General features: G+C 33.4%; 1 protein-coding gene across 6 annotated transcripts in view; it reads right to left on the bottom strand.

Moving 5' to 3' along the window:
- The window catches only part of TFPI (tissue factor pathway inhibitor), a 76,273-nt gene that overhangs the window by 15,163 nt on the left and 36,174 nt on the right, over nt 1–24,936 (bottom strand). For all 6 annotated transcript variants that reach the window (XR_001399923.3, XR_011502910.1, XM_014852909.3 and 3 more), the window contains 4 exons: nt 21,740–21,937; nt 11,788–11,832; nt 1,987–2,163; nt 1,224–1,319 (listed from right to left, as the gene is read on the bottom strand). Coding sequence is in view for 4 of the 6 variants with exons in the window: in XM_014852909.3 (XP_014708395.1) it covers nt 1,224–1,319; nt 1,987–2,163; nt 11,788–11,832; nt 21,740–21,937 (516 nt within the window). In the remaining 2 variants the exon portion in view is untranslated. The remainder of the gene's footprint in view (nt 1–1,223; nt 1,320–1,986; nt 2,164–11,787; nt 11,833–21,739; nt 21,938–24,936) is intronic.

Below are 24,936 nucleotides of genomic sequence, written 5' to 3' on the forward strand. Positions count from 1 at the left end.
ACTGAGGCACGTACAATACTCAATTCTTCCTTCCATGATAGTGTTTCAAGTCCTGAGAGCATATATAATGTTCCCTCTAAGATCTCATGCCTCCTTACACTTTCCAGTGCTTCTATAAACATGTTTCCAGTTCTCTTTGTGACTTCTAAGGTATGGCATTCAGGGCTGAAGCAAGTCCCACAGGCATGATCAGGTCAGTGTGTGACTAAGCCAGACACCTACATCCTTCATTCTAAATAAATCATAGCCAACATTTGCAGTACTTTATAATCCAGCTGGGCACATGTGCTTATTTACTTGTTGTAAAGGGAGAAACTCAAAGACATTCTGATTCTGAACCCCATCTGATGCTGACACATGGCCACGGTGGAGAATCTCTGGTCCAGACACTAAGATCTCCTTTTACCCTCAGGTTGCAATTTTAATAGCCACAGAACTCTTTCAATTCATGCCAAGTTCACATTTAACACTTTCACATGGACTGCCTCTAATCAGAATCTTCAACTCCTCTATGAACACATGTGGTTTTTAAAATTTAGGTAGGACCTTACATTTATCCTGTTAACTTTCAGATTTTCAGGTTGTTTCTAACTGCCTAGATATTTGTGGTTTCTGGTTATGTTTTCCAAATTTTTCAGTATTTTCCCAGCTCTCCATTTTTGTGAGCATATTTCTTGTATGTTTATTTAAATTTGATAAGTATGTTGACAGAGTAGAACCCAGAAAAGGGTTCTGCAGAAGCCCAAAAGAAAATTCCCTTTAGAGTGACATAACCTTTGGGGATAGTTACTCAACAAATTCCTAATCTGCCTTGTGACTGACACCAGAGACCACGCCCAATGAAGTGCTCAGTTTAAGAGTGCCTTAGACTGCCCATGGCACACTGCTGCTATTATAGTGATTTACCCTCAGACACTGAGGCTGACGTTCCTAGCATTATTTTATACAATGAATTTGGCATAGAGATAAATATCATATGAAAGTTTTCATGTGATAGGTAATTAAAAGCCTACTTCAAAGCATACTGTAAATAGATTAGGAAAATTGTCACTTTTATGAGATCAAATGCCTTAAACATTTTGAATCTCAGTATTTCAACACATTTATTATTAAATACAAACAGGTATAATTTTTTTTAAAGCACAGTTCTAATACACATTCCACTTCTATTGTTACCGTGGTAATATTTCTCTGGCAGCAATTTAAAAAAATGAGATTCTTACCCCAAAAGTTGGGAACCTTGGTAGGCTGGGGAGTCAAGGAGTCATTATTCACAGCATTAATCTGGGTTCTATGATCATCCACCTGGAAATCATTCACTGGAAAAAATATAGCCAGTTAAAATAGACATTGTCGCAAGCTTGTAATTGTACACATAAAGCAAAGCACAGCAGTTGTGTGAAGAAAGGTAGACTTCTAGAAATTTTACTCACTTTGCTATGCTAAATTAGTAAACAGTGAATCTTTAAAAACATATGATATATATAAGATAATATTATGTATATGATAAGATAATATTTCCCCCAGTAACTTTGCGGCTCTTGGTCAAAAAAGATATAACAGTTAATGTTTAAGTTATTTCTTTAATAAATTTTATGGTCAGATAAAACCGACTGATTTTAGTGGTAGGTTCCAAAGAACTATTCGCTCTCAAATTGTTATAAACCTAAGGGATTTCAGCAGTCCTACTCTTGTGCCTAAATTATGCTATAGTATTCTCAGGAAGGAAAATTAAATAATACAACCTGAAAAAAAATGTCAGATCTATGAAAACAATTTCCACTATAGTTAGATTTCTTAATTATCTGTGCTTTTATTTAAAAAATTTAACATCATGACCAATTTCTATCAGATTTAGTGAATACAAATGTATCTTCATTTGTATGGCTGAAACAAAATCTGGGTAAACTTCAACATCCTCTCAGATGTCTTATTTTTAAAAGAATGGTTATAAATGAAGTAAGATGAGATGAGAAACAAACTTACATGCATCCTCGCAAGCGTTCTTGCATTCTTCCAAAGAATCAAAGTTGTTCAGATTGCCGAGGCACCCACCATACTTGAAACGTTCACACTGCTTTGACTGATTGTTATAGAAATACCTAGTAATATAACCTCGACAGATTCCAGCATCTTCTTCCAAAAAGCAGAAATCTGGCTTTTCTAGAAATTATAAAAATGTCAGAAAGCAATAATCTTATTTGTGAATAATTTAATTATTTTAATTAAATATATAAATAACTTGTTATGTTGAAGATATTTATGGAGTAAATACGAAAATTTAAAGGTAAGAGGTAAAAATATAACTTTATCCACAACTGTACAATATTAAGATTATCTACTATACCTACTGTGACAAATAGAAGATGTAACTATTGTTACATGTTCTTGCTAATGGAATTTCAATTTTTAAATTTCTCTTAGTAAATTAATAGGGCATTAACTATCAACTATTCCATGATTTGAGAGAATAAAAGATATTGGGTAATTTTATGCTTGGTTTGGAAATACAAAGTTTTATGGCAAAAATTTGGTTTAATTATTTTTATTAAGCTTATGGGCATTGACAATAAGGAAAGATCTATGAATATTTTGTATTTTTTAGGTGTGTGATCTCATTAGGGAAACACATCTAATATGTTGCTTTGTTAAGAATGGTTTCCAAAAAAGAAACTGGAGAAGAAACTTTAAGGGGTATGGAAGCTTTCATGGCTATTCTTAGAAGTTCCTGAATTTTTATGCTGGGATTAATATCTGTATTACGCATGATATCCTCTACCACTGTGCCTCTTACTTTTCTTCTTCCAGTCATTGGAATGACTCCAACAGTACAGAGGCAGAAAGGAAATACATGTTCAGGGATCGGAGAGGCTTTTGAAAAAGTCCAAGACCCATTCTTTGATAGTGCTCCAAACCTGGCTAAACACAGCTGTCACAAATGTTGTGCCACTGTGATCTATATTACAAGCTTTGTCTGCCTGCATACTCTGTAAAGAGAGAATTGAATTTGCTTTCAAAATTATTATGATTGCAAGACATATTGGGCTTGAATATTTTAGGGCAAACTTCCGATTTCCCCCTTTCTTTGCTGCAAAATTACTATACTGTAAAAACTATATTACCATAGCGGCCAAAATGAACTGTGGTATCTTTTTGCATCTTAAAGCAACTTGCTCTTCTAGCTCAGGGAAGCAATACTCATGAGGTTTTTATTATAAAAAGAATGTTTTAGTAATTTCTACAATAGTTGCAGATCTTCAGAAAAACCAATCTCCCATAAAAATTGTTTTATTAAATAAAACATACTATTTTAATAGTTTAAAATATCCATTTTCTATAAGTTCTCAGAGTACCAATTTGAAAATTATTTTGCTTATCATTTATTGATTCATTTCTCAAAGTGAATGTTCCTATTATTCCCATAGTAACAATTTGTAGTTAAGTTTAATATATGGGACAAGGAAAGAAAACAACTCTTTAAATTTTTATAATAGTTTTTTATAAGAAAAAGAAAAAATATATTCAATTACTTTCATTTTGATTTGTTTTGGTCTTAGTATGTACTTCTTATGAAATTTTAAATTATCTTAATAGAGAATATAATAATTCTAAGTTTAACAAAAGGAAGTAGGTAAAAAATATTGCATATAAGGAACAGAAAACAGTAGCAAGTTATGCTGAAAAGTATAATTAAGGAATTTTACAACTGGAAGTTGATACTATTTATGAGGCCCATTCTAGGACATAAATTTATTTTAGGACAAAGTCGAAATATCATACTTGTAAAATAATTCTGCTTAGGCCTACTGTTTAAAATACTATGGTTACAAATCAAGAAATTCACGACCCATATTCCTCACGTAAATAAAGTAACATTCATATTGAATCTGCATACACAATCTTTGCTCTAAATTGATGCTCAGTTAAAACTAACACAGAATGCAGACTTCAAGCTATACACCAATTTCCACAAGCCACATGATTTTCACTATTATCTTTTGCTTGAGGCTGCATACTTGGCAATTGTCTTAAACCAAACTTTCTTTTGAAGGAGTGGTAAAGAATTCCATTGTCTTTATAACTGTTCCAATGCTGATTCTAGGAAGCATATCACAATGTTAATTTCAAATTGATGTGCTTAGAGGTCTTTATTATGAATTTGTTTTAACGTCTGAACATTTTTAACACTCATGTGAATGGTATTATAACTTTATTCTCTAACTTTCATGTATAATCTCAATTAAGAATGATTGAAATTGTGACATCAATATCACTGCAGAGTGAGCTCTTCCCGTAGTCTCTCCCTGCTAAGACATAATGAAAAGGACATTCATAAACAAACAGAGGACATTCTCACAACATCATAGATGTCTGAGAGATCCACACAGTCATATGTATGAAGGTGGTAGTGCAGGAACCCCCCAGGAGGCAGTGGAAAGAGGTAAGGAGACCTCCCCTCCCTCCCTGAGTGGTGGCAATCTAAGGTGTGGGACCTTGCCAGTGGCTGGTGCATGATACTGAGAGGAGAAGGGAGAAAAGGTAGCTCTTCATGGGAACACATGAGCTCTTGGAGTTGCCTCCCAGCCTGTGGGACTGATCCACACTGAGGCAGCTAAGCAATCGTGGGGGTGCCTACACCAAGTCAAGTAGTCCAAGCTGGCAGACAGTGAGTGCAGAGCAGGGACATGTGGTATTGTGCATGTGAAAGAAAGCACCCATCCTCCCCTCCTGCCTGGTCCACCAGCTCAGCCAGTCAGTCAGAAGAGGGGATCACTCCAAAATGGCTTCACATATGGGTGTAAAGCAGCAGTGGCCAGCAGGCAAACACAGATAGGTCCAGTCAGCAAAGCTTCCAAAAGACAGTCACATCTCCCAGGGGTTGCAGAGAGCTCAGAAGACACAGCTCCTGACCCCCCACCCCAGTGGTGGCAGGTGGAATCTGCTACCAGATACTACCACTATGCAATGGCAAAAGTTCACCCCATGGAATAGCATGAAGAGGTATATTAAAACTCCAGATCAGAAGGAAAATGACAAGTACCCAGAAATCAATCCTGAAATCACAGAAATTTACAATCTAAATGACAGAGAATTCAAAATAGCTCTCAGAAAGAAGCTTAAAAAGTTACAAGAAAACTCAGAAAGACAGTTTAATGATCTTGGGAATAAAATTAACGTACAGAAGGAATTCTTCACAAATGAGATTGAAACAATAAAAAAAAATCAGAAATGTTGGAGATGAAAAACACAATGAATGAGATAAAGGAAAATCTAGAGCCCTTAAAAAATAGGGCTGATATAATGGAGGACAGAATGAGTAATTTAGAGGACATAAATATAGAAATGCTGCAGATGGAGGAGAGAGAGAGCTAAGAACAAAAAGAAATGAAGAAACTCTCCAAGAAACATCTAACTCAATTAGGAAATGCAACATAAGGATTATAGGTATTCCAGAGGAAGAAGAGAGGGAGAAAGGAGTAGAGAGTTTGTTCAAAGAAATAACTGCTGAGAACTTTCCAAATCTTGGGAAGAAGCTGGAAGTATGTGTAAATGAAGTTAATAGAACTGCTAGTTATATCAACATAAAAAGACTTTTTCCAAGGCATATAGTAGTAAAACTGGCAAAAGTCAATGACAAAGAAAAAATATTAAGGGCAACAAGGCAAATGAAAATAACTTATAGAGGAAGGCCTATATCAGGCTTTCAGCAGATTTTTCAGCATAAATCTTACAGGCTAGGAGATAGTGGAATGACCTATTCAAAATTCTGAAAGACAACACTTTCAGCCAAGAATACTCTATCCAGCAAAACTATCCTTCAAATACAATAGAGAAATAAAAACTTTCCCAGATAAAAAAAAGCTGACAGAGTTAATTGCCACAAGACCCCGACTACAAGAAAGGATCAAGAAGGCCCTCATAACTGAAAAAAAAGAGAAAGACTTTAAAAAGCCTTGAGCAAAGAGATAAATAGACAGATAAAATCAGAAAACTGCAGTTCTCTGTCAGAACAGGTTAGCAAACACCTAACTAAAACATTAAAGATAAAGGGAAGGAAAGCATCAAAAATAACAATAATCACTTGATTTTAATCACAAACTCATAACGCAAAATGCAATAAGTCGTAACAACGATAACTTAGATGGGGAAGAGAAAAGGGATGGAACCTGCTTAGACTACGGAAATAAGAGGCTATCAGAAAATGGACTATCTTGTCTATGAGATCTTTTATATAAACCTCACATTAAATACTAAACAAAAAATCAGAACAGAGATACAAATGATAAAAAAAGGAAAACTGAGAAAGCCATCATACTGTTCATACAGTTCAGTTCATCAAACTGAACTGGAAGTTGGTAATACATGGGATGAGAAGCAGGGAAATATGGAACAACCAGAAAACAAGTGATAAAATGGCAGTATTAAATCCTCATATATCAATAATTACTCTAAATGTAAATAGATTGAATTCCTCAATCAAAAGTCACAGAGTGGCTGGATAGATTAAAAAAAAGACCTGATAATATGCTGCATCCAGGAAACACATCTCAGCTCTAAAGACAAAAACAGTCTCAGAGTGAAGGGATGGAAGATGATACTCCAAGTTAAGGGCAAACAAAAGAATGTAGATGTTGCCATGATTATATCAGACAGAGTAGACTTCCAAATAAAAAACACAATGAGAGACACAGATGAACAGTATATAATGATAAAAGGGACACTCCACTGAGAGGATATAACATTTAGAAATATATATTCACCTAATATGGGAGCACCAAAGCACATAAAGCAACTATTAACACACCTAAAAGGAGAAATTAACAGCAACACAATAATAGTAGGGGACCTCAACACCCCATTTACTTCAACAGATAGGTCATCCAGACAGAAAGTCAACAAGGAAATAGTGAAATTAAATGAAAAAGTAGACCAAATGGACTTAATAGATATATATAGAACACTCCATCCAAAAGCAGCAGAATATAAATTCTTCTTAAGGGCACATCGAGCATTCTCAAAGATAGATTATATGTTGAGAAACAAAGCAAGCCCCAATAAATTTAAGAAGACTGAAATCCTACAAAGCATCTTTTCTGACCATAATGCAATGAAACTAGAAATCAACCACAAGAAAAAAGCTGGGAAAGTGACAGATATGTGGAGACTAAACAACATGGTACTGAACAACCGAGGGATCATAGAAGAATTTAAAGAAGAAATCAAAAAATATTTGGAGAAAAATGAAAATGAAGATACACTACAACAACTCATATGGGTTGCAGCAAAAGTGGTCCTAAGAGGGAAATTCATAGCAATACAGGACTACCTTAACAAAAAAGAAAAATCTCAAATAAGCAATCTTAAACTACACTTGACAGAACTAGAAGAAGAACATATAAAGCCCAAAGTCAGCAAAAGGAAGGAAATAATAAAAATTAGAGCAGAAATAAATAAAATAGAAACCAAAAAAACAGTAGAAAGGCTCAATGAAACTAAGAGCTGGTTTTTGAGACTTTATCTTAGAGAAGATAAAGAAAATTGACAAACCTGTAGCCAGACGCACCAAGAAAAACAGAAGGCTCAAATAAATAAAATTAGAAATGAAAGAGGAGACATTACAACAGATACCACAGAAATACAAAGGATTATAAGAGAATACTATGAAAAACAATATGCCAACAAATGGGACAATCTAGAAGGAATTGGAAAATTCTTAGACCCATATAACTTCCCAAAACTGAATCAAGAATAGAGAATCTGAATAGACCAATAACAAGTAAAGAGATTGAATCAGTAATCAAAATCCTCTCCCAAAATAAAAGTCCAGGACCAGATGGCATCTCTGGAGAATTCTACCAAATATTTAAAGAGGATTTAATACCTTTTTCTTCCAAACTATTCCAAAAAATAGAAGATGGAACACTTCCTAACTCATTCTATGAGGCCAACATCACTCTGATCTTAAAGCCAGAAAAGGACAATGCAAAGAAAGAAAATTACAGGCCAATATCACTGATGAACATAGATGCAAAAATCCTCAAAAAAATATTGGCAAACTGAATACAGAACTACATTAAAAGGATCACACACCATGATGAAGTGGGATTTACATCAGGGATACAGGGATGGTTCAACATCCGCAAATCAATCAATGCAATACACCACATTAACAAAATGAGGAATAAAACCACATGATCATCTCAATAGATGCAGAGGAAGCATTTGACAAGATCCAACATCCATTTATGATAAAAACTCTGAATAAAATGGGTATTGAAGGAAAATTCCTCAAAATAATAAACTCATAGTCAACATCATATGCAATGGGGAAAAACTGAAAGCCATCCCTCTGAGAAAAGGAGCAAGACAAGGGTGCCCACTCTTACCACTCTTATTCAACATAGTACTGGAAGTTTTGGCCAGAGCAATTGGGCAAGAAAAAGAAATAAAAGGTATCCAAATTGGCAATGAAGAAATGAAATTCTCGCTATTTGCAGACAACATGATTCTATATATAGAAAACCCTAAAGAATCCATCAAAAAATATTACAAATAATCAACTACTACAGCAAAGTTGCAGAGTACAAAATCAACTACAAAAATCTCTTGCATTTCTATACTCTAATAACAAACTAACAAAAAGAGAAGTCAAGAATATAATCTCATTTACAATCAAAACAAAAAGAATAAAATATCTAGCATAAAATTTAACCAAGGAGGTAAAAGACCTACTCATGGAAAACTATCAGACATTATTGAAAGAAATCGATGATGATGCAAACAAATGGAATGATATTCCATGCACATGGATTGGAAGAATAAAAATAGTTAAAATGTCCCTACTACCTAAAGCAATCTACAGATTCAACTCAATCCCAGTTAGAATCCCAATGACGTTCTTTATGGAAAGAGAACAAAGAATCCCAAAATTCATTTGGGGCAACAAAAGATTCTGAATAGCTAAAGCAATCCTGAGAAAAAAGAACAAAGGTGGAGGCACCACAATACAATACAAAGCTATAGTAATCAAAACAGCATGGTACTGGCACAGAAACAGACAAACAGATCCATGGAACAGAATTGAAAGCCCAGAAATTTAACCACACATCTACAGACAGCTAATCTTTGACAAAGGAGCTATAAACATAGGATGGAGAAAGTTCTATAAATGGTGTTGGGAAAACTGGACAGCCGCATGTAAAAGAATGAAAGTATACCATTATCTTTAGCCATACACAAAAATTTACTCAAAATTAATTAAAGACTTAAAGGTAAGAGGTGAAACCACAAAACTCCTAGAAGAAATACAAGCAGTACACTCTTTGGCATCAGCCCTAGCAACATCTTTTCGAATAGCATGTCTACTCAGGCAAGGGAAACAAAAGAAAAAATAAACAAATGGGAAATCAACAGACTAAAGAGCTTCTGCAAGGCAAAGGAAACCATGAATAAAATGAAAAGACAACCCACCTACTGGGAGAAAATATTTGCAAATCATATATCTGACAAGGGGTTAATCTCCAAAATATATAAAGAAGTCACATAACTCAACAACAAAATAACAAACAACACGATCAAAAAATGGGCAGAGGATATGAACAGACATTTTTCAAAGAAGATATACAGATGACCAACAGGCACATGAAAAGATGATCAACATCACTCATCATTAGGGAAATGCAAATCAAAACTACACTGAGATATCACTTTACACCCATTAGAATGGCTATAATTACCAGGACAAAAAATAACAAATGTTGGAGAGGATGTGGAGAGAAAGGAATGCTCGTGCCTTGCTGGTGGGAATGCAAACTGGTGCAGCCACTATGGAAAACATTACGGAGATTCATCAAAAAATTAAAAATAGAAATATCATGCAACCCAGTAATCCCACTACTGGTATTTATCCAAAGAACTTGAAATCAACTATTCAAAGAGACTTATGCACCTCTATATTCACTGCAGCACTATTCACAATAGCCAAGACATGGAAGCAATCCAAGTGCCCATCAACTGATGAATGGATAAAGAAGATGTGGTATATGTACAATGGAATACTACTCAGCCATAAAAAGAGACAAAATTGTACCAATTGCTACAACATCGATGGACCTTGAGGGTATTATTTTAAGTGAAATAAGCCACAAAGAGAAAGAGAAACACTGCATGATTTCACTCATATGTGAAAGATAAATAAACACATGGACAAAGCAAATAGATTAGTAGTTACCATAGGGGAAGGGGGTTGGGAGGGGAATAAGGGGTAAAGGGCACATATATATGGTGACTGACAAATAATAATGTACACCTGAAATTTCACAATGTTATAAACTATTATGACCGCAATAAAATAAAAGAATGATTTAATTCCTAAATCACTAAATATACATTATACGGCATAATTTTATAGTAAACTCTACCTGCATATAATTTTTTCCTGATTCTACATTTTTTAAAAAATGTCTTAACATTGGGGCTGGCCCCATGGCCGAGTGGTTAAGTTCGCGCGCTCCGCTGCAGGTGGCCCAGTGTTTCGTCGGTTCGAATCCTGGGCGCGGACATGGCACTGCTCGTCAGACCACGCTGAGGCAGCGTCCCACATGCCACAACTAGAGGAACCCACAACGAAGAATGCACAACTATGTACTGGGGGGCTTTGGGGAGAAAAAGGAAAAAATAAAAAATCTTTAAAAAAAAAAAATGTCTTAACATTTAAATAATGGTCCTTCCTTTCACAGACATGTCATCTTTTACTTGGTACAAAACATGCTATAAATATGCTGTATTCTTTGATATTACAGATAACGAGACTTTCATTTAATTGCAGTATTGAACATTTTTGTCAAGATTATCTAAATATTTATAGGGAGATATTTTAAAACTTGTAAATAAAAACATTCACTTATGCTGTTTGTACAATCTTTGCTGCTGAATTTATTTTATAAATTTTGATTCAAATTCCAAACAATAAATTGTATCAAGTTTATCGGTGAGTCACAGAAATTTTCCACTCTTTCCCAAACAATTAAATCAAAGTCAGTAAAATAAAAATACACTTTGAATTTTGTAGCTCTTTCATGTCCTGAGTTGAATAATTTGATCTCTTTATTCAATATTTTCTGATTCAAAGATAAATGCTATAAATGTTAATTGGGCCAAATCAGTTTCTAGACCTTTATTAACAGGAATGTGGCTTTCTTGATCTGTTGATAACAATTTTTCTTGGGCTGATATAATATATTCACAAAAAAATAATTATTTTTCATTATAAACAATAAGTAAAATAATTTAAATAACAAAATAAAAAATATGCAAATTAAATAATGTTGGAAAAAACAATTATTGTTATATATCTCCACCTACTCTTGCATATAGACTGTTGACACCTTAAAGACATATATCCATTTGGGGGAATATTGGATGAAATTTGCTAAAGCCACACAGTGCTGAGATTACCAAGGGATTAGAGATCTGAGAACTAAAATGTAAGACTAGCAACCTCCAAATTGCCATTTGGGAGATGTTAGAATAACGTGTGTGGGGCTCTGGATTATGATTGATCTAACACTAAACATCATGCTGCATTAGACTGGGAGTCAATACGATGTTTGAAGCCTTCCCCACCAAATATCATATATGTTATTTCTAATTTTTTCATTATGTCCATTGAAACAACATAGCATTTCAAAGATCACAGGAATTTATGATGAACCCAGCATCAGAGAAATGCGAGAATTGAATTTCCTTATGTAAATTCTACTAATTAACAAACAAATGAATGTTCACCTTTTTGCAATGTTCCTTCTGTCCTTCTAGATTTCTTTGGATAAACTGCAAGAAAAACAATATAGGTGTATCAATTACCATGATTGATAATATAATATTATGAATTTCAATTTAAAAAATTAGGATACTGTATCCATTACCATTAGAATTATTCCTATACATAATGTCAATAAATATATTTCTTTTCATTTTTTATAAAGATTAAATTATTTTAACATAATTAACTATGTTAAAAGTTTCTAACACATTTACAAAAATAAGAATTCACAGTGAACTCTGTTATTCAAAATATCTATGATCAAAATAATGTAAAATATGAAAGTAATTCAAATAGCCTGCTTTGCGCACAAAACAAATAATTTCTATAGAGTATTGGGAGTAGGGGTGGAAGAAGTCAGAACTATCTCCTTTTCTAATTCCTTCCCTGCCTCATTCTTAACTCAAATATAACTTTATTATTATTTCCAAATACAGAGGAGAAATGAAGCAAAAGTTATCTGGGACATATTTTTAGGTTTAGCCTCATAGAATTAATGCCATTACTCCACTCAAGAACTAGAATGCTTCTTGTCTTTGACTCATTGTATTTCGAGAAAGGATTCTAAATTCTAATTTTAATGATAATGAATTTCAAATTGATATACGTGAAGTTTTAATTTGTTCATGTAAACATTAAGAAAGCTGAGTGATATTTATTTTGTTTTATAATCACTTGTATTACAGAGAAAAGCTTTGTTTGAGGCAGCTTATAATTAGTTAATTAGTTGTATGGTAAGGGAGAGGAGAGAGAGAGAGGGAAAGAGTGTTTTGGAGAGTAAAACACCCATGAAAGACAAGGTAATGGGGCCTATCTCCTTTTTGAGTTTTACTGTGTTTTATTCAGTAGTCTTTTAAAAAAGAAATATATATATATTTACAAAAGAAATACATATAATATATATTAAAAAGGTATATATAATTCTAATTCCATTTTAAATATTGTGATTTTTTTTGAATTGTAAATAACCAACCCCCAATTGCTGTTTTTTAATTAAATAGTGGATCATCATAATAAGCTTACATTAAAATGTTTTAATGTACTAATGTTACAGTTTTAATTTCTGAGGGCAAGGAAAGAATATATACATATAAATAGCATGTAAGACTAGAGCGCTGAATGATAATTTTTATTCTGTTTTATCCACTGATAACAGCCATGTGATGGGAACATAGAAATGCTTGGTTTCAATGTTCATGCAATATTAAAAGAGAGAACTATTTTGTTTGTTTGTCTCTGGTTTCATCTCAAGTCAGATTAATTCAGCTGGTATACACACAAACTCACTCAAATAAAGTGTTTTAGCCCATTGGAATTTTAACTGTATTTATGTTACTAATGATTATCTTTGAGGATTCTGAAAATAACAACCATGGAAACCCTATTTAATGGATTTTTATGCCAATTACAGTCTGAAAAAATAGAAAGATAAGATTTACAGCAAATTACCCAAGTTATCATATTTTCCTAGATTTATGTATAACATAACATTTGTTAATGACATCTTAAGGAGAAATGAGAGTGTGCTTTACCAATTCCCATTGTACTAATTCTTTGAACTCTAACTTACATGAATTCACATTTTAAATATTTTATTATGAATATTAAAATGTAATATCCAACAAATTAAGTCATAATTATCTGATACATTTCAGTAATTGTAATGGGTTGTTTATCTCTCCCATTCTTTCTTCATCTTTTTGTCTCTTGTTGGAGAAGGGTAGGGTAAAATCTGAATGCTAACTTTTAATGTTTCTTATTTGTTGAAGTCAGCCTAGAAAATCCAAGCAGGTGGGAAAATGACTCTATGGGAAGAAGATTCTTGTTACCAAATAAGTATTCATAATTCCAAACAAATAAAACATGAAACGACAAAGTAAAAAATAAGAATGGAAAAAGCATTTACACAGCTGTTTAATACCCTGTGGAGAAAAGTTCCACCTAAATCCCCATGAAAAGCCACAAGTCACAGTAGCCCCATCAATAAAATAGTAATTAATATTAACAGCACACTTTCTAGAACCTTGAAAGACGTTTCAGGAATTGACGCTCCATGAATTTAAATGTAACACATTCAACCTCGCTGTAGAGGCTGAGAGTCTATAAAGCTAAGTGGACATTTGATCTCTTTCATCTAATTTGTTAATTTCCCACACTACATTACACCTATTCTTCAAAAAATAATAATCAAAGACAACGTTGTTGCTTAGGCTACAGAAAAAAAGCAACTAAACCAAAGGACAAATATTTTGAAAGTGAGGTATCTAGAAGCTATTTTACAAACTGTATCTTTACTTTTTAAATTTAACTTTGTTAACATGCCTCTATTATATAGGTAAATACACCAAACAAAATTATACATAGTTGGAAACAATAAAGCAACTTTACATCCAAAAGGACAGCTAGCATACATATCAAAGTAAACACACGCATAGTTTCTATTCTCTGAAATATTTGGCTTGCCTTTATTCTTAGGCATGGTAGTTTACAAACTATAGTTCTCATTGGTCTTCCCAAATAAAACAAAACTTCAGCTTCCAGGCCTTAATATATAAGATGTACCTCATATTTTGATTTTTTATTCCCTATGCTCACACTATCTTCCCTTTATCCCTTGGAAAGTAATATGAATATCTATAATGAAACACTTAATTTACATCATTCTGTCAATAATTTATGCTTAAATAACATATATTAAACAAAAACCAACCAGAAATGCCTTGAAATAATGCCATTCTCCTTGTTACTGTAAAATAATTAGGTTCTCAGCAGAGAGAGGACCACTTTTGAGAGACTTCTATTATATTCCTATCTTATCATAGCAACTAAACAGCAGTTTTTACAAATGAATAAAAATCTAAACAACTACTAGCATAATAAAATATATATATATAATTTCGCAATAGAGACATTAGCAGGTGTGACAGGATAAAATACCAACATGCTGATGTCATGATATTCTAATGTTTCCGGTCCCTTTCAAACCTACAGCCACATTATCTACCTGAAGGGATCTTTCCCTTGAACGAGTGATGTAAATACTAGTTTAAACAACACTAACGGTTGTGGTCTATGTCATCAGCACGTCTTCAATGTGCACATGAAGAAAGTGAGCTTCAGAGAGTTAAGTGACAGTCAGGACTGAAACAAACAAAGCTTTACCAAGTTTATTTTTTTTTCATTAAATTGTTTTTCCTATTATAAAAATAGTATGTCTATCTTCATAGAAAATCAGTTAACTATGGTCGTGTGGTCTATTTCTAGACTGTTTATTGTTCCATTGATTTCTATCCATCCTTATCCCCATATCATCCTGTCCAATTTTGGCAGCTGTAACCTAACTCCTAAAATCAGACAGTGTACTGTCCTTTAAAGCTGCTCTTTCGTTCAGAATTGTTTTACCCATTCCAGGTCCTTTATATTGGATATCAATTTTAGAGTTGATTAATTAATGAATATAAAACCAGAATGGAATTTGCTGGAATTTGATTGGTAGAGAGTAGAATTTCCAGATCTATTTCGGGAGAAGTTACATCTTAACAATAACGTCTTTCAATCTATTAATATATTTTATATGTGTGTTTTTTATGTGATTGGGTTTTCTCTCAATAAAGTTATGCTTGCTTTCCAAACTGTTTGTACTTTTTTCTTTTAATGCACTGGCTAGGACCTCCATTAGAGGGTCTAAAATAAGTGGTGTGTGAACATCGTTTATCTTGTTCCCAATCTTAGGAGAAATGCATTCATTCTTTCACCATTATGTATGATGTTGGCTGATGATGTTTCATAGGTGTCCTTTATCAATTTGAGGATATTCTTATTATGAATTGCTGTTTAATTTTGTTAGTTGCTTTTCTACATCTTTTGAGATGTTCATATGTTTTTTCTCCTTTAATTGATTAATATGGAGATTAAATTTTGAATATTTAACCAATCTTGCAAGCTTGCATAAACCACACTTGGTCATAATATATTGTCTGTTCATATTGTCCTAAATTTGATTTGCTATTATTTTGTTAAGATTTTTTGTGACTATATTCATGATAGAAATTGGGTCTGTAGTTTTCTTTCATGAATTGTCTTTATCTGGTATAATATGAAGGTAATGCTGACTTCATATCATAAATTGGGAAGTGTTTCTTCCTTTTCAATTTCTGAAAGAATTTGTATTGAATTTACATTATTTCTATCTTTTTTTTCTCCCCAAAGCCCCAGTACATAGTTGTATATCCTAGATGTAAGTCATTCCAGTTCTTCTATGTGGGATGGCACCACAGCACGGCTTGATGAGCGGTGTGCAGGTCCACGCCCAGGATCCGAACCAACCAGCAAACCCCAGGCCGCTGAAGTGGAGCACGCCAACTTAACCACTCGGCCATGGGGCTGGCCCCCCGTCATTTCTATCTTAAATGTTTTATAGAATTCACCAATGAAGTCATCTAGGCCTGGAGTTTTCTTTGTTGGAAGTTTTTTATTTGCAAATCTAATTCACTTAATATAGAGAGAGCTATTCAGATTTTCTATTCTTTTTCTTGTGATAGTTTGAATAATGTTTATCTTTCAAGGAATTGTCTGTTTTATCCAAGTTGTTAAATGTATTGGCACCAATTTGTTTATAATATTCCATTATTATCTTTTTAATGTTCACACGAACTGTATCTATGCTTTCATCCTGATATTGGTCCTTTCTGTTCTCTCTCTGCTAGAACAGTATTACTTTTATTGATATCTTCTAAGAACTACCTTTTAGTTTCATTGATTTTCTCTACTGTTTGTCCATTTTCTATGTCACTGATTTCTGCTTATTTTTATCATTTTCTTCTTTTACTTATTATGGGTTTAATTTACTCTTCTTTTTCTAGTTCCTTGAGGATGACACTTAAAAATGTATCTTCAACTTTTTGTTTTTGTAGTAAAATATTTATAGCTAGAAATTTTTCTCTAAGCACTGCTTTAGTTGCATCCCTCAGATTTTGTAGCTTGTGTTTTTTTCATCATTTGGCTCACAATATTTTTCATATTCCAAATATTTGGGGTTTATAAGTTATTTTTCTATTATTGATTTTTAATTTAATTCCCTTTCTGTTACAGAAATACTATGTATGATTGTAATACTTTTAAATTTAATTAAGAAATTTGGTCCTACATATGGTCTGTCTTGGTGAATGTTTCACGTGCACTCAAAATAAAGGTATGTATCCTGCTGTTGTTGAGGAGAGTGTTATATAAATGTCAATTATGTGAAGTTGGAAGATAGTGTTGTTCAAGTCTTATATATCTAGACTGATTTTTTGCTTACTTGTTCTATTAAGTACTGAAAAGTGTGTATTGAAAAATCTAAACTGAACTGAGAAACGATTTCTCGTTTAACTTCTGTCAATTTTTTCTTTGAAAAATTTGAAGTTCTGTAATTGAGGCATACACATAGACACTGAGGATTGTTATTAATTGGCTCTCATCCTTGTATCTTCCCTTTCTTCTGCTGTTATCTCTTCTTCTGTAGTATACTTTTCTTGACCATTCTTATGATTAGTGTTTGCAGGGTATATCTTTTTCTATTGTTTCTCTTTTAGCTGTGTCTTTATTTTTAAGATGTCTTTCCCATAGGGGCTGGCCCAGTGGCACAGCAGTTAAGTTCACACGTTCTGCTTCGGTGGCCCGGGGTTCACTGGTTAGGATCCCGGGTGCGGACATGGCACCTCTTGGCATGCCATGCTGTGGTAGGCATCCTATGCATAAAGTAGAGGAAGATGGGCATGGATGTTAGCTCAGGGCCAGTCTTCCTCAGCAAAAAGAGGAGGATTGGCAGTGGATGTTAGCTCAGGGCTAATCTTCCTCAAAAAAAAACAACGATATCTTTCCCATAAACAGCATGTATTTCTTGATTTGCTTTGTATATTGACTAATATCTGCCTTTTAATTGGAGCAATTACACCATTAAATGTTAATGTAATTATTATTATGGTTGAGTATAAATCCCTAGCTATTTTTTTCCTACTGTTTATCTGTTTTTTGTGCCTGTTTCCCTCTTTCCCTATCTTCTTTAGAATTGAGTATTTTAATGACAATTGTATCTTCATTAGTGATATAGGCCTATTTGCTATATCTCCTTATTTTATTTTTAATGGTTTTTCTAAGGCCTTTAATACATATCTTTAACTTATGACAATTTGGCTTCCGGTAATTTCCACCACTTTCACCAACAATGTCAGAACTTTACAGCAGTAATTGCGAATTTCCCCCTCTTTCTTATGTGCTGTAGTTTTAAATCCTTTAATATTGCTTGCAGTGCAGGTACAACTGCACTGCAGTTTTATTGCTAGACATGCACTGCTAGCAATAAATTTTCTCAGATATTGTTGATCTGAAAAAGTGTTTACCTCCATTTTAAGGGTATTTTCATAGATCTAGATTACTAATTGGCAGTTAATCTTTTTCCTTCAGCTCTTTAAATAAGTTGTTTCATTTTCCTCTCTTGTGAATCTTCTCTTGATGAGAAATTTGTGATTCTCTTGATCTTTATTCTCTTATACCTAATGTATCATTTTTATAACTCCTTTTAAGATTTACTTTTTATCCCTGATTTTCAGCAATTTGATTATTCTATTTATTTGTGTGGTCTTCTCTTTGTTGGTGTTTATTCTTTTTTGGATTCATCAAGGCTCTTGGTTCTACAAGTTACAATTTTCAGCAATTATTTGTTCACGTATTTCTTCCGCTCCACCCCAAGGATACCTATAACACATTCTGATAGAATTCTTGATATTGTCTTATGGGTTATTGGACTATATTCTTTTTTGCTTGTATATTTAGTTTTTTCCCACTGTGCTTAATTGTCAACCGTTTCTATTGCTCTGTCTTTAAGTTTATTGACCTTTTCTTCTATAACGTCTAATGTGCTCTCAAGTGCATCTGGTGAATTTCCTATTTTATATATTGTATTTTTATATATTGTACTTTTCAGGTTAGAAGTTTGATTTAGTCCTCTTTTATATATTCCATTTTTCTCCTTATTATGTTCATGTTTTCTTTAAATCTTTTAGCATATGTATAATAACTATTTTAAAGTCCTTGTCTGCTAATTCCATTGCCTCTGTCACTTCTTTGTTTCAACTGAGTAATTTTTCTTCTAATCATGGATCACAGTTTGCTTCTTCTTTGAATGTTTAGTATTTTGGGGGTTGGGTACGGATATTTTTTAATATCATGCTGTTGGCTGCTGGATTTTATTGTCTTCCTTTAAAAAATGTTGAAGTGCCTTTTGGTAAGTAATTAAGTCACCTGTGGATCAGCCAGATCTTTTAAGGTTTGTTTTAAGCTTCATTATGGTAAGTCTAAACTGGCCCTTATACTAGGTCTAATTTAGTCTTAGTACTAAATTAAATGCTAAATTTCTCTCAGTCAGGTGGGAGCTCTGGGAATTTTTCCACTTACAAATCCCTATAATTATTTTCTCAAACACAAAATTTCACCAATTGCATTCAGCTTTATTATTCAGAGACAAACTCAAAGGGACCCTTATCCAGATTTTTGTACTTTTTCTTGACATATGTACATTCTCTCCCACATATTTTCCCCCCAAACTCAGTCACCTCAGTCTCCTAATCTCCAATTCCATAACCTCCACCAGGGAGACCCCCACGGCTGTACTTGGGCTCCTCTCCTTTTACTGTGGTCCAGAAGTGCCTTCAAGTGGAAAGCTGGGAGGATTGGAGGATCCCCTCACGTGTTGCCCTTCTCTCAGAGATCACAGTCCTGCACTGACTTTTGATCAATGTCTGCAAACAGTTGCTTCATATATTTTGCCCAATTTTCTAGTTATTTATATTAGGAGAGGAAGTTTAGTTCCAGTTACTTCATCATTGCTGAAGATGGAATTTTCTCCTTGGGTGATATTTTAAAAGCCTGGAAATATTTTTTCTATATGCTAGCTTTATCCTTAACAGTAGTTTGCCACATAAAACACTCAGATATTCAAACAATAATATCAAGTGGTTTTTGAAGAGATAATGGATAGATGGGGCAAGAGACATATTTATATGCTAGGCGGTAATGATGCTTGAGAAAACATTATAAGCAGGGCAGTCACTGAAGAACAAAATGATTATATTTGATTAATTTCTTTTTCTTTTTTTTTTTTTTTTGGGAGGAAGATTAGCCCTGAGCTAACATCCTCTGGCAATCCACCTCTTTTTGCTGAGGAAGATTGGCTCTGAGCTAACGTCCATGCCTATCTTCCTTTAATTTATACGTGGGATGCCTGCCACAGCATGGCTTGATAAGTGGCACATAGGTCTGTGCACGAGATTGGAACCAGCAAACCCCAGGCTGCCAAAGAGGAGAATGCTAACTTAACCACTACACCACCAGGCCAGTCCCAGTATATTTGATTAATATCTAAAGAAAAGGGTAACTTTTGACACCCTTGATTCATGAATTTATAAAAAAGAAACAAGTATGTATTTCAAGGAAGAGGCTAGTTGATGGAAATAAGTAGCTGCCAAACGAAAAAGCGGGGATTACAAAGAATGAGGCATCCAAGCCTCTAGCCACGGTGCTGAACCTGAGTGATATTCAAATCAACACAAAAGATGATTTGGCCCAGTATGGAAGAGAATGGGTATAGAAATCTGTGATGAGTGGCAAATGACCGGACAATCACAAAAACTAAAGGCACCACAAGGGACCACTGACCTGCCTAATCTGTGTCAGTAACATTTCCAGCACATCTATGGAGAGGAAAGAAGGAAATAAGTGCGCTGAAGTCAAAGAAATATATTCACATCAATTCCTTTCTGTCAGCTCTGGAGCATACAACAAAGCAACTCAGAGTCACAGAGGAGAGAAGTGCTCTCTTTTCACCACATTGAGGTTTTCCCACAGGCCAAGAGCATCGTGATGCCAAGGCTGTTTTGTAAAAGCTGTTTGGAAAGCATTACCAGAGGGAGAATGCAGAGCCGCCTGCTTTGCAAAAAACAAGACACCTAGTGTTACTAAAAGGATACCACTGCTATAGCTGTACAATTCAATTCAACGAGCTCTAAGAACATGCGAGGGGGGAATTTGGAGCTAGAAACTTGGGATATAAAGAGAACACAGATTCTTCTATCCTTCAAGTAGCTCACAATTCAGAAGAATAAAACTGAGATAAAAACATTCAAAATTTGAACCAGTAATTCTTTGGAATTGATCTCAGTGGGAAGCGGTAAAACTAGGCAAAACACCATAATTTGTAAAATTTGCAAAAAAAAATGTTGTTTTAATAGGATTAAAGCAGAATAAAATTGTCCAATAAGGGTTATTAACAATATAACGTGATGTGCTTTTAAACCTTATAACTTAATAAAAATATGAAAAGTTGGGTTCAGTAAAGTCTTCGTGGGTCAGCAAGGATGATATTTTCTTTTCTACAGTCTTCCAAGTTTCCAAAGAGAACGACTTAACTTTCATATATATACTTCTACTTCCTGATGCAGCTTAGAATTTTCTAATTAGTAGCTACTGAGAGCCTCAAAGTGGATTCTCAGGTTCATTATCTTGGAAGGAGACAGCTATGAGATCATTGTATTGATAAAAGAAAGTCTAAGTCAATGTGACAAACAATTTCTTAGCCACTTAGAGAGGCTGAATTACACTCATATCATTGCAGATATAAAACCCTTCCTGTAAACTTAAGGGCTTGTCTTCCCTCTTTATTGTGGAGAAGAGTATAGGACAGTAGGCTTAAGGTATGTTAAATGACTGATATGACAAAAATGAAAAGCAATAGTTGAAAAGGAAAGCTGAAAAAGTAAAAAAGAAAATTCCTTGGAATGTCAAAGTAGTTTTAATTTTTTTTTTCTAGAATTATCAAATCTATGGTTATATCTAATAAGTCTAAAGGCTCCTGGCTGATAACTGCCTCCAGACACCTACCTCTTATACACTTTTCTTTGCACTCTTCCAGGCTTTCAAATCGATTCTGATTGCCTTCACATCCCCCGTATACAAATTCTTCACACTGCTGAGTATGAATATTGAAAAAAAATCTCTTGATCATTGCCCTGCATGGGCCATCATCCGCTTTCAACGCACAAAACGAATGCAGAGGTTTCAGTGGTGGTAACTCAGCATCTACAAGGTAAAAACAAAAGATGTAACATAAAATCCTTCATCAACCCTGTAGGAATATTCTTTATTTCCTTTTTAATACATCTTAATTTTAAGGAAAAGTACAACAAAACACAGGCCGATATAAGAAACTATGAAAAGTTATTCAAAATTATCAAAAAGGTAGATAAAGTTTATAAACTCATCAAATGAGACAGGTCTTATTAAACTTTATTAATCAACTGTTATTACTAACTAATGATTAATTATGATTAACTATTATTAATCAACTATTAAAGGAAAATGTAGAATAATTTCTCTAGACTTTTTTTATAAATATGGTTTACACCTGTACCAGTTGACCCATATGGAATTGAGCAGTAGTTGTAAGATAGCTGATGTGTTGGCATCACCAGTAAGTAGAGACCTCTGTTTTAATTCAGCAGTTTTTAAGGGCAGACGTTAATGGACAATCTTTTTGAGTTCCTCTCCCTAATTCACTGTTGTGTCATTTTTACACAAAAAACAACTCTTTAAAAGCAACAGTATCAGGGTTCCTACAAGACACCAATCCACATGAAAACAAACCAAAATAAGCAACAGTATATTTATACTCGTGTATATATATATATATACACATATATATATCATACTATATTAAAATATTCCCTAATTATGAAAATTTAGGTGTTTGATATTACGAATATATATATATATATATGCTTTTACTTACCACGATTGGTTTTTAACAACAGTGAGAAAACTTAAACAATGCTTTCTATGTTTTAAAATAGAATGAGGCAATTCTGTTGACCTTGAGTTATAATTTCTCCCTAAATATTTAGTCACTTATTTGCATCACAGAAGAGTTTCCTATCTTGGGAAGGGGCTTGTACATACAGGAAACTCAACTAAGATGTTTAAAATTGATTTTTATCATGTCTAATAATATTAATAGAGGGAGGCCTGACTTTAATTAAGTTGCATTTGTCTACAGAATCGGCCAGTAAGATAGACACTGAAAATTCTGGATGGTACAACCAACATAATAACGACCAAAGGATGCCGTATAATAGTCCTCGGGGATTGCCTATGTGTTGAGTCTCTGTTCTTTGTCTTTCACTATTCACCATGATTCCTTGTGGAGGATACAAAACCGGAAAATGATCTAAACCGAAGCAGCCCTTTAGAGGGCAGCAGTATCCTATTGAATGAAAACCAAGTTTAAGTATCTTTGAAAAAAGTGCTTTAATGCACTATAAAATAATTTACTTTGAAAAAGGAAACATGAATGGATGTCACCTTAATACTTTCACATAAAATATTTTAAAAACATGAGGTAAAGGATAGGTTTGTGGGTGTGTGACATCTAGAACGAAATCAATTTTAATTTTCCTATAATTTCAAAACTGAATTTTTTGAAAGAGAAAAACATATATCATAAAAGTTGAATTAGATAATTTTATTGTCTCTTTCACCCTTAATATTTTATCCTAATGATCTACACTGAATTAATGTCAAGTATTAGCCATATTTCAAATAATGTTAAGAGTTTCTGTAAAAAAAGTAATTGGAATGTTATTTTTTATTTTCTGAGTTATAAAAAGATAAGTAGGCCTTGCATTCAAATATAGCTGGTATTATTATGCTGCTTGATTCATTTGACACTATTTATGAATAAGTGAATTTTATGTCAACCACTAATGCAACTTTTAATTTAAAAACTCCGAGGTTAATTTATAAAATACCATATTTCATATTACCATTTTGATTTTTCTGATAACAGAATTGACTATTTTTTCAACTGAAATAAATTAAGCAGATGGAATGACAGAACAGAAATTTTCAGACCCCAAACTTGATAAGGTCGAGTAACGAGTAACAGAGATTTGTTATGATACACATACCTTTGTCAACAAAAGACAGGGGAACTTTTAGAACCAAACACAGTTTTCATGAACTGGCTAATTAGCAAGCTGTAATACTGGTCAAATCTTTAACATTGAATTTTTTGCACCTATGCATTTGTGTGTTTTCAGCTTCCTGTGGGTTATGTTCAATTGGCAAAATATCATTTAGGTGCTTACCAATATGATGTTTTTTATAATTTTTACACCAATTATATAGTGTCCCTAAAGCCAGTCAATCTCTATAAAATATACATAAATAACTTTATCAAAGTAAGTTAATAACTATTGATTATCATATAAATATTTAAATCTCATTTCTTTTTCTTCCTAATTATTTACCTAACATTTTATGCTGATGAACTTACTTGAAATTAATTAGCTGTAAAAGATCCCTGAAGGCATATCAAAAGTTTTTAGCACTTAGAAAAATGGATACTTCAGATTTAGAATTTTCCTTAAATGTTTGTAGACTTCCTTGACATTCCTTATTTTTCTTAAATTATATACACAAGTACTTTTTCTATAGAAATTCGTAATATATAAAATAGCATTTGAGTGTTGATGAAAGCATTTTTCACAGATAAATCTCTCTGTATAAACAAAAAATGACTTATGAAACAATGTTTCCCTCTTCATCATTGAAGTTATGTCAGTTTGAATTAAAAAATAATTGAAAGCATTTTCTAGTAGTACGTTTATGAATGTAAATGCTTTTTATATTCTCTTTTGTTGCTCAAAGGTTGAGAATTCTATAAGTGGCAGCCTGAGTTGTTAAAAAGTTGTGAGAAGCTAGAAAACTTTGCATCAGAGACCCTGCGTGGTGCCTCTGACTGACAGCAGGCCCACGATGGCAGTATCGAATTAGCGCTGTGTATTTGCTCCACATGCATTTTTATAGGATGGACAAAATCTGACCTATCAGTTCTATAAATATCTGATCTTAGAATTAGACCTCAGAAGTCACATAAATAATTTTGAGAAATGAGCTAGGAATAAAAGTATTCTGACATTTTGAATCTTACGGCTACATACCATTATCTCAGAAATTCCTATAGCACTTCTCATATCACCTGATGGTCCTGATTCCCACGTTAATGTTACTTTAGAACTTTG

The sequence above is a fragment of the Equus asinus genome, chromosome 4, assembly GCF_041296235.1.
Source record: "Equus asinus isolate D_3611 breed Donkey chromosome 4, EquAss-T2T_v2, whole genome shotgun sequence".
Classification (NCBI taxonomy): domain Eukaryota; kingdom Metazoa; phylum Chordata; class Mammalia; order Perissodactyla; family Equidae; genus Equus; species Equus asinus.